This window comes from Microtus ochrogaster, unplaced genomic scaffold (genome assembly GCF_000317375.1).
Source record: "Microtus ochrogaster isolate Prairie Vole_2 unplaced genomic scaffold, MicOch1.0 UNK42, whole genome shotgun sequence".
In the NCBI taxonomy this organism is placed as follows: domain Eukaryota; kingdom Metazoa; phylum Chordata; class Mammalia; order Rodentia; family Cricetidae; genus Microtus; species Microtus ochrogaster.
The window spans coordinates 1,521,450-1,532,850 of record NW_004949140.1 but is presented as its reverse complement, the minus strand read 5'-3'; the positions used below and the strand labels follow the sequence as shown (position 1 = coordinate 1,532,850).

Genomic DNA, 11,401 nt, shown 5'->3' with positions numbered 1-11,401 from the left:
AGCTCTGCGAACAAGCTCCCCAGATTTATAGGTAAACATTAGCCCGAGGCAAACACGCCCCCTAAGGTCCCTACAGGACTGCTTCTTAAAATGTTAAACACTTTTTAAAAACCTAATTGGCAGTGTTGCTAGGGCAAAAGAGGCCCTGCCCGCTTGCTCTGCCCAGTCCAGCATGGTGGAGCTGTTTGCTGCCTCTGAGAGCCATGTACCTTGCCCCATTTTTAGGCACACAGCGGGTCTATGTTGCCATTAAGCAACATAGAAAGTTCCATGAGGTACTGAGAAAAAAGTATATCTTTTTTTAGTCAAGTTTTTTGTTTGGGTAGAATGTTCTATAGATGTCTTTTAAATCCATTTGTATCATAACATCTGTTAGTTCCCTTATTTCTCTGTTAAGTTTCTGTCTGGCAGGTCTGTCCATTGGTGAGAGTGGGGTGTTAAAGTTTCCCACTGTTAGTTTGTGAGGTTTAATGTGTGATTTGCTTTAGTAAGGTTTCTTTTACAAATGTGGGTATCCTTCAGAACTGAGATTTCATCTTGATGGATTTTTCCTGTGATATACATGAAATGTCCTTCTCCATCTCTTTTTATTGATTTTAGTTTGAAGTCTATTTTGTTAGATATTAGGATAGCTACACCAGCTTGTTTCTTAGGTCCATTTTACACTGAGGTAATGTCTGTCTTTGAAGTTGAAGGATGGGTCCTGTTTTCATATCCATTCTATTAGCCTGTGTCTTTTTATAGGTGAGTTGAATCCATGAATATTAAGTGATTGTTAATTTCTGTTATTTTCTGGTTTTGTTTGATGGTAATAGTAGTGTGTTTGCGTTTCCCTTCTTTGGGCTTTGGTGTTGCCTGTGTTTTTATGGATGCAGTTAGCTTCCTTGGGTTGGGATTTTTCTTCTAGTACTTTCTGTAGGGCTGGATTTGTGAATAAGTATTGTTTAAGTCTAGTTTTGTCACAGAATGTCTTTTTTTCCATCTATGGTGTTTGAAAGCTTTGCTGGGTATAGTAGTCTGGTCTGGTATCAGTGGTCTCTTAGTGTTTGCAAAATATTTACTCAGGACCTTCTGGCCTTCATAGTTTGCATTGAGAAGTCGGGTGTAATTCTGATAGGTCTGCCTTTATATGTTAGATGGCATTTTTCTTTTGCAGCTCTTCATATTCTTTCTTTTTCTGCGTATTTAGTGTTTTGGTTATTATGTTGCAGAGGGACCTTTTTTTTTTTAGTCTAGACTATTTGGTGTTCTGTAATTTTCTTGTACCTTCATAAGCATCCCCTTCTTTAGGTTGGAAAAGTTTTCTTCTATGTTCTGTGCCTTTGACCTGGAGTTCTTCTTCTTCTTCTTCTATCCCTATTATTCTTAGGTTTGGTCTTTTCATGGTGTCCCAGATTTCCTGGATGATTTGTCTTAAGAATTTGTTAGACTTAATATTTTCTTTGACCGGTGAATCTAACTTTTCTATTGTGTCTTCATTGCCTGAGATTCTCTCTTTCATCTTGTATTCTGTTGGTTATGCTTGCATTTGTGGTTCCTATTAGTTTACCCAGATTTTCTATTTTCCAGAATTCCCTCGATTTGTGTTATTTTTATTGCCTCTATTTCAATTTTCATGTCTTGAACTGTTTCCTTCACCTGTTTTATTTTTTCTTGGCTTTTTCTGGCTTTATTTCCTGGATTTATTGATTTCTTCCAATTTTTTGTGTTTTTTTTTCCCTCCATTTCTTTAAGGGAAATTTTCATTTCCTCTTTAAGGGCCTCTATAATCTTCATAAAGCTATTTTTTAAGGTTAGTTTTTCCCCCTGTTTTGTCTGTTTGGGAAATTCAGGTCTTGCTGCTGTAGAACCACTAGGTTCTGGTGGTGCCATATTGCTCTTTATGTTGTTGAATGTATTCTTGCACTGCCTTCTACCTGTCTGGGTTTGGGATAACTATAGGTACATACATTGATTCTTCCAATTGGTGCAGGTGTTATCTGTGCCTTGGGGACTCTTTTCCTCCAATTGGTGCAGGTGGAGCCTGCACCTCTCTCTGAGTGGCCTCTGATGCCACTGGGGCTGGTGGTGGAGGGCCTGGCTGTGGTAGTCTTTCCTGCTGACTGGCTGTTAGTGCTCTTCCTCCAGTCTGCGCTGGTAGGAGCTGTGCCTCCGTGGCTGTGCACCGCTACTCTTCCTCTAGTTGGTGCAGGTTGGAGGTGTGGCTGTGTGCCTTTTAGTGCACGCTGTACTCCAGTAGGCACAGGTGAGGACTGTGCCTCTAGGGGCCTCTGATGCAGCCAGGCATGGTGATAGAGGTGCTTCTTCCTTCAGTTGGTGCAGGCTGTGCCTCAGGGGGCCCTCTGCAGGTGGAGATGGTGGTGGAGCTGCCAGCCCACAGGAGACTTGCCTGCTGCTGGGGCTGGGGTGGGAGGGGTGCAGGTTATACCCTGACCTAGGGTTTAGAGTACGTGGCTATCCAGGGATATTGAGCTTCTAATCTGGCCTGGCTATTATGGTGAAATGACTAAGGCTAACCTGGTGAAATTATAAAGATAAGTTTTGATAATTGACAGTATTTTTATTATGATGTCTTTTTTGGGACTAAATAAGAAAAATAAAGTTTGGGCTTTTGTAATATTAAAAAAAAGGTTCCTAAAATCCCTAAAATCACAGAAACTCTACAGATCCTTGCTTAAGATCTTGCAGCTAGTTGATGGTTGAAGAAAGAGAATATTTTTTTGACATCTAGTCCCTTGAATCCTTAAGACTGACCTCAGTAGTTGTTTTTGTAGGCATATGCCCACTCTGAAATAGTATTGTATCTTCACTTTGAAATCAGAGACTGAGATTCATAGAAGGGCTGAGTAGCCCCAGGATACTGAAGAATATTAAGTAGCACACTTATCTGGCAGCTACTGCTTCACTAATGACAGTTCTCAGAGCTGAACATAAGAAATAAGCCTTTTAAAAACCCCTGAACAATTGAAAAAGTACCACAACGTGCAAAATAAAATCATACCGTCTCTTTGGCAGTGCCCCCAAATCCCCATTCTTCTTTGACCTTGCAATTACAGTTTTAAGAATCCTGGCTTCTCTGTTCAGCATAGATAAGAAGCAAAATTGGAAGGGCAAGAAAGCTTTTAAGCAAATGAACATGGGCAGCTGTAAGAAGTAACCACTTAAGGTGAGGAAGAAACACAGCTATAAGACACACTTGTTCCACACCTAGACTCTTTGTAATAAAAACAAGTAAGTTCCCTGTATTCTATCACCTCCAAATGGCATTATTATATTAAAGTATCATATTTGAGCATGCTAATTAAGGGGGAATTTGTAACATCCAATTTTGTGTTACACCTTCGGTACAGTTCGCACGCCACTGTTCCACACCTGAGTCGAGCAAGGGCCTGGAGATTGAAAGAACACACACAGAGACCAGGGTCATTTGAAAGGAGACCAGCCGAATGCCAGTTTATTCAGATTTGGGGGAGTCCTTATCTACCTAACTGCTGCACAAGGATCTCTGCCCAGGCAGATGGGAAATTACCATATTAACAATGGAGACAATGCCCTGCAGCTAATCACCAGGCGGGGGCAGGGAGAGCACAGAAACAAACAGGATGCTTAGTCAGCTGACCATAAACTGTCCCGCAAATGCACCCCAGGAACAAGGGCAGACCAGGGCCCTACAGGAATTACACATCTTTTACCTAAAGAGTTATTTCTAAGTGACAGATACTGAAATTGCAAGGCTTGCTCATGTATTTATATACAAGGTACTTTTGAGATTTTATGTTTAAAAATCATTGAAAGACAATGGTTGGGAAACAACAGTAACTGGTCTATGCATGAGCAGCAAAGTGAAGGCAATTATTCTGTGAAAATAATATAATTAGTAGGAGACTTTTGAGGACTCAAAAAGTTCAAATATGTTAGTATTGTTTTGGCACATGTGATAAATGATGGCCATTGTTTTATTATTTATATAGCCCCAATTAGAAAAACTTGGACTGTATATACACCATAATGATTACTATTATTTATTTGTTTGTTTGTTGTTTGTTTATTATTTATGTTTGTGTCAATGTATGTCATATGTGTGTGAGTGACAGCAGCCAGAAAAGTGTATTGGGTTCCATGGAGCTTGAGTTACAGGTAGCTGCGGCCCCTGGGTGCTGAGACCTAAACAGTCTTCTACAAGAGAGAGCAGCAGTCACTCTTAACCATTTAGCAATCTCTGCAGTCCCATTTGCTGCTTTTTATGTTGGAATAAATTGTTTTTTCCTCATCTTGGCACATGACAAAGGTCATTTACAAGTTAAATGTATTTTTTTTACTTTTTACTAGGCACTGAAGTTTTATAAATAGATCAGAAATGCATAACAAAAGAATTCTAACCTTACATACTACCCTGATCAAAAAAAAAAACAGTTTTAAGCTTAAAACATTATTAGAAACCATGGTAGTTTGAAATATTTTGCTACACACCAAACTCTTAACGACTTTATAGTTAAATATCCTTCAAATGTGAGTGGTTTTGGTTTCCAGGTTTTTCGTTTAATAGTATCACCCATTGATAAGATTTCATTTGAATCCCCAGCTCAGTATACTCTGGCTTTTTTACTCTTTTTTTTTTTAATTTATTTATTTATTAAAGATTTCTGTCTCTTCCCCGCCACTGCCTCCCATTTCCCTCCCCCTCCCCCAATCAAGTCCCCTTCCCTCCTCAGCCCGAAGGGCAATCAGGGTTCCCTGCCCTGTGGGAAGTCCAAGGAACCCCCACCTCCATCCATTTCTAGTAAGGTGAGCATCCAAACTGCCTAGGCTCCCACAAAGCCATTACGTGCAGTAGGATCAGAGACCCATTGCCATTGTTCTTGAGTTCTCAGTAGTCCCCATTGTCCGCTATCTATGTTCAGCGAGTCCAGCCTCATCCCAGGCCTTTTCAGACCCAGGCCAGCTGGCCTTGGCGAGTTCCCAATATAACATCCCCATTGTCTCAGTGTGTGGGTGCACCCCTCGCGGTCCTGAGTTCCTTGCTCTTGCTCTCTCTCCTTCTGCTCCTGACTTGGACCTTGAGATTTCTGTCTGGTGCTCCAACGTTTGAGCCGGTGCTTTAGAGGCTGTAGAGTACCGTTTTTGTGCCCAGAAATTAGTTTTTGGCTCCTCACTACTGAGAGCTGCCAAAGTACCATGGAAAAATGTGGAGCAATTCAAAGTTGCTAAAGAAACTATCATGCACTGTGTATGTCTTCATACACCCTGACTGAATCCTCATATCAGTCCAAGGGAGATATTTTTACCCACTTCTGCAGAGGACCAAACAGTACCTTTAAGAAACTGAATCATTAAGTGGTTTGATCAACACATGGGATATCATTAAACAGTGTTCAAACAACGTTAGCCTGTTTAAAAGACTGTTATACTATGCTCCTTGTCTTTCAAAAAGAAGTAGTTACTCAGCATAATCTGGAATATCTCCATTAATGTCAACAACTGGCCAATAACTTAGACATCAACAGCCAGGAACCTACTGCATACAAGAGCTAACAATATCTTCCTTTCTAGGGGATGAAGGCAGTGAACCTGGCCAAATTTCTACACGTGTAAGGATCCTGAGATGAACAAAATTTCCTCCTTTCTCTACTTCCTATGGGTTTTAGTATATTTGTTTCTGTTTTGTTTTGTTTTTAGAGAATTTAGCTCTTGCTTTTAGACCTCTATTGCAAGTCTGCACCTCCTCACATTGCCCTTCAGAATTTGAGGTTTATGGAAATTTGAGCTTTTTAAGGTCTTTATTTTTGTTTGGATTGACTTGTTTGTTTTAAACATCCATTTCTATAGAATTGATATTTCTTTCTTTCTTTGAAATTAGAATAACCTTAGTTCTAACAAGCTTTCCATATGTAGGATTTTATTACACAGCAATGTAGATTTGATAGAGAACCAAATGTCAACACGCCAAGCATATAATCCCAGTAATCCCAGTACTCAGGAGACTGAGGCAGGAAAATCTTGAGTTTGGATTGTGTATCAAGTCTCTGTCTTAACAAAACAAAACCTGTTTTTATTTCTGGAAATTGCCCTTTATTAACCCAAATTTATATTGACCAAAACTACTGATGGTTAAATAGGCACTGCTTGTGACAGTTAATTTTGTGTTTTTTTTTTTTAGTAACCTTAGAAAAACCAACTACAGTTGTCTATTTCATCTTCTAATCTCTAGTCCTAGGACATAGTAGTATTCCAGAAATGTTTGTTCAGTGAAGGGATTGAGTGTTCTTTAAAAGTAATTTTGTTTCCCACAAAATTTAAGTAGATCTTGAAGATTCTTATAACAACATCATACTAAATATGGCATATAGAGAATATGGTAGTTTGGCTCTTATTATAAATATGACTTTGAGGAAAAGTCACCCAGTCTCTTAAAATGTTTTTCTATCTCTGCAAAAACACTGTGATTAAATGGTTTTGGTTTCAAGCTGCCATTCAGCCCAAAGTTATATCATCTGTGATAATTGCATTTTACTTTTCATAATCCTCAGGAATGGCATATTAACTGTTTACTGTTGCTGTGTAGCCCTGAGGTATAATAATTGGCCATAAATGTGTTCTCTTGATTATGCTTTGAAGCCAATGTTCTTACTTTAAAAAAGGGAAAAGGTGAGGAAAGAATCAGTAAAGATAATTGGTAAGAAATTACTTTTGAAATTACTATATCTAGAGTAGTCTATGTTTAAGGGTAGACTATTTTTATTAATTTATTGTTATTTTTTCTTTTATTGAAAATAGATTCTTTTCTTACATAATATATCCTGATTATAGTTTTCCCCTCTATTCCTCCAAGTTCTATGCCTCCTTTCTTCGTGGTGATATTTTGTTTGTACTCTAACAAATATAGCTTGCCTGAAGATCAGATGGTGGAGCTAGGTACTACTTAATCATAGAGACCAGGCAGTGGTGGCTAATGCCTTTAATCCCACCCGTGAAGTAGAAGCAGGAAGATCAGGAGGTCAAGGCCACACTGAGTTACAGGAGATTTAACCAGTCTAAAAGCAGTGGTGGCGCAGGACTTTAATCCCAGCACTAGGGAGGCAGAGTCAGGTGGATCTTTGTGAGTTCAAGGCCAGCCTGGTCTACAAGAGCTAGTTCCAGGACAGCCAGGGCTGTTACACAAAGAAATTCTGTCTCGTAAAACCAGAGAGAGAGGGAGAGAGAGAGAGAGAGAGAGAGAGAGAAAGAGAGAGAGAGAGAGAGACACAGAGACAGAGAGACAGACAGAGAGACAGACAGAGAGACAGAGACAGAGAGTCAGAGAGACAGAGACAGAGAGAGAGACAGAGAGAGAGGACAGAGAGACAGAGAGAGAGACAGAGAAAAACGGAGCTCATACCTTTGATTCAGAGAGGGGGGGGAGCTAGCTCACACCTTTGATCCCAGCTCTTGGTTGACTCTTTTAATCCCAGCACTAGGCAGGTGGAGACAGGAAGTGATATGGCTGGGTAGAGAGAGGAATATAAGGCAGGAGAAGATAGGAACTCACCCCCCTTTAGTTTGAAGATTTTATAGAGGTAAGAACTCTAGTGGCTGCCTGCTTTACTTCTCTGATCTTTCTACCTCCTCCTTCGTAAGGTTCCCTGAGCCCTGAGTGGAGGGATTTAATGGAGACAACCCATTTAGGGCTGAGTGTTCCAAAGTCTCTCACTCTCTGTGTAAAGTCTGACTGTGAGTGTCTGTATTTGTTCCCATCTGTTGCAGGAGGAAACTTCTCTGATGGTAACTGAACAAGGCACTGATCTATGAGAATGGCAGAATATCATTAGGAGTTATTTTATCTCTACATGTATTTTTATCACTATATGTTTTTATTTTTTTAGACTTGTATTATTTCACTTTACCCCAAGTATGAGTAGAGGTTTGCTCCAGTAGAAAAATTGAAGTCAAAAACGAAAATGATTTCTCTTTCCAAAATCAGTATGTATAATGCATATGAAAATTTTCAACCATGTTAGCAAACAAAGAAGTGTAACAAAAGACAGATATGTGCATTTGTTCATCAAATTGGCAAGTACTGTAAATGGCACTCATTTTCGGTGATGGTATTAAACTGGCATTCTTAAAGTAGTGAGAGCATAAATTGGTGTGTCTGGATAGCAGTCTGAAAGCTTCCTAAAAATTTTAAATTTTTATACTTTCAACCCACAATTTCACATCTAGAAAAATCATTTTGAGGAATTTTATTGTGGAGTTGTACAGTTTCTTATGTACAAAGCTCCCTATAGTATATGTATTATGAAGACAGATGGTGGTAAGCTTATTAATATCTGATTTAACTTTCTTCCCTGCTCTTTTGTTTTCCATATTTTGTTATACAAAAATAAGATTTTGCAGTAACAAAATATATACCTAATTTTTTTAATGCAAGTTTGTCTTTCTTATATGTAGAAGTCTTTCTTGTTTCTCCAATCTAACACCATCTTTTGTTTCTGAACAGGTCTCCAGAAAAAATTGGACTTTCATCAGTCAAGGTTAGTTGTATTTTCTCAGAGATTTTGGTATTTGTCACCTCCTTGCTACTGTTTTTTTAAAGTTATTTTTGTTCAAGAACATTGTCATTATACTCTGATTTACCAATTATTTATATAATCTATTAAAACTTATGTAAATATTGTGCTATAAGCACAGTTACATATAATTTTTTAAATATTCATTATTTTTATTTTATTTATAATTTTAAAATGAAAGAACACTATATAGATCTAAGTGCATAAAGTACTTACCTAGTATATACAAGACCTTAGGTTCAGACTTTAGTATTTAAAAAAAAAAGAAAAAAATACAGAATAACAAAAATACTTCTATGCTTCCTATGGGCACATATTTTGACAGTATTAATAGTGTATAAATAAAAAAATAATACTGGTCTTATTTCTAAGGAAAGAGACTTTCTGTTGTGACAATTTGTCATTGGTAGCCTTTTTGGCTTTGTTATTTTTTTTGTCATACTGGAGTTCAAACATGATTCCTAGCACATTCTAGGTAAAGGCTCAGTCACTGAGCTATATCCTAGCCCCTAAGAGATAACCATTTTAAATACAAAAATATGGTGAAAATTTTTTTACATTAAATACATCATATGTAATAAGTATTGACATATGTGTATTACATGATTTTGTATGTACAATCTTGAACATTCTCTACATATCATATATATGCATATGTATACACATACCTTCTTTTATGTACATTAGATACATTATATTTATTTGGAACATTCTACAGAAGTAAAAATGAATTAATTATATACAAAACCCAAATGCGTTTCAAACCCAGAGTAATGATTGGTGGTACAAGACACAGAAAAATATATGTACCGTGATTCCATTATGTTAAATTCAAAAGTATACCACGAAGAAGTCTCTTGATTCAATCCCCTTACCCCCATAAAATTGGTCATGATGGCTTTTCTGTCCTGCCAGCCAGCTACCAAATAACCACACAGAGACTTATTATTATTTATAAATTCTTGGCCAATAGCTTAGGCTTGTTGCTTAACTAACTCTTACATCTTAAATTAACCCATATTTCTTACCTATGCTCTACCATGTGGTGGTCCCTTTTTTTCACCAGAGCATGTTCATCTCCTGCTTCCTCTGTGGCTGGCTGGTGACCCCGCCCTCCTTCCCAGTGTTCTTTCAGTCTGGCCCTCCTGTCTGACCTCTTCCTGACTAGTTCTTGGCCAGTTAGCTTGTTATTAAACCAATGAGAGCAATATATTGCCACAGTGTACAAAGGATTATTCTATGGCAATGGCTCATGCCTATAATCCAAGCACTAGAGATATTGAGGCAGAAGAATAAAAACTTCAAAATCATTTTTGTTTACATAGTGGATTTGAGGTCATCTTGTTCTACATGAGACCCTGTCTCCATCAAACAAACAAACAAAAAAGGAAAAAGGAGATATAAACATTAAACTGGGAAGAAAGCAGAGTAATGATAAACAAAATTTAGGCTATCATTTCTCAGGAGAGATTATAAAGGAAAATGAGAATAATGTATAAGAGAGTTTAAAACTCTTTCCTTTTTCTTTAACTGGATGCTTAAGAAAGGTTCTATCATAATTCTTCCTTGTATTTTATAACTTTCTACTTATTATTTCCATAAAACATGTTTTAAAAGTAACACATAGAAATGGGTTAAATATCTATAGAGCAAAAGAAACATAATGAAAAGAGCCTTTCCTTCTATTCCTCAGCCCCTACCTCCTAGTCTTTATTTCTAGAAGCAAATGCTTTTTATGCTTTATACTTGGCTCTAAGGTATTTATAGGTTATAACAAATAGGTTTAGAGAATCTACTTTACACCAGTAATTAAAGACTGTCCTTACTTGACTAAAATTAGATAACAAATGTACATATTTAGTAAATAAATATGAGAATGGATAGTGTTCCCTTTTTACCTTCTTAACTTCAAAGTAAGTATGGAGTCACAGGGAGCTACAAATATAGTATGAAGATGTTCTGCGTATCCTTCAGCCAGTTTCCCTGATGGTTATAACTTAATTATAGAACAGTATCAAAACCATTGGTTCAGTGTGAATGTCAGTATTTTCTCTGTGTGTCTGTGTAACCACCACAACCAAGATGCAGAACTGTCATCAACACAGTTCTTGTGCTACCGCTTTATAGTTAACATGCTGCAAATGCCCCACATCATCTCTAAATTTGTTTTCCATCTCTATAATTTTTTCATTTTGACAGAGCAAAACCAAGGAAAGGAAAAGAACCCCAAAAAAAGGCACAAGAATCAGAGACCCACTCATTCACACACTCAGGGTCCCATAAAAATACTAAAGTGAAAGCTATAATATATGTGCAAAGGACCTGGTATAGGCACTGTCCTTGCTGCTTCAGTCTCTGAGTTCATATGAGCTTTGCTCAGTTGATTTAGAGGACCTGTTCTCCTGGTGTCTTCCATCCCCCTCTGGCTCTTACACTCTTCCTGCTTCCTCTTCTTCAGGGTTCTCTGAGTCCTGAGTAGAGGGATGTGACTGACACATCCCATTCAGAGCTGTGTGTTCTAAGTCCGGGCTCTTTGCATATTTTATGGCTGAGGGTATTATATGGCTCTGTGTTTATTCCCATCTGCTGCAAGAGGGAGATTCTCTGATGTTGGGCGAATAAGGCACTGATCTATGAGTGGGCAGTATATAATTAGGAGTCATTTTATTACTACTGTTTCTTTTTCTCTTATTTGTTTGTTTATTTATTTATTTATTTATTTAAGATTTCTGTCTCTTCCCTGCCACCGCCTCCCATTTTCTCCCCTCCCCCAATCAAGTCCCCCTCCTTCGTCAGCCCAAAGAGCAATCAGGGTTCCCTGCCCTGTGGGAAGTCCAAGGACCACCCACCTCCAT

General features: G+C 38.0%; 1 protein-coding gene across 6 annotated transcripts in view; it reads left to right on the top strand.

Annotated features, from left to right (window-relative positions):
• Wdr44 (WD repeat domain 44) overlaps positions 1-11,401 on the top strand; it is a 117,689-nt gene that overhangs the window by 42,094 nt on the left and 64,194 nt on the right. For all 6 annotated transcript variants that reach the window (XM_026790144.1, XM_005368908.3, XM_013354387.2 and 3 more), the window contains one exon: positions 8,477-8,510. In XM_026790144.1, coding sequence (XP_026645945.1) covers positions 8,477-8,510 — 34 coding nt within the window. The remainder of the gene's footprint in view (positions 1-8,476; positions 8,511-11,401) is intronic.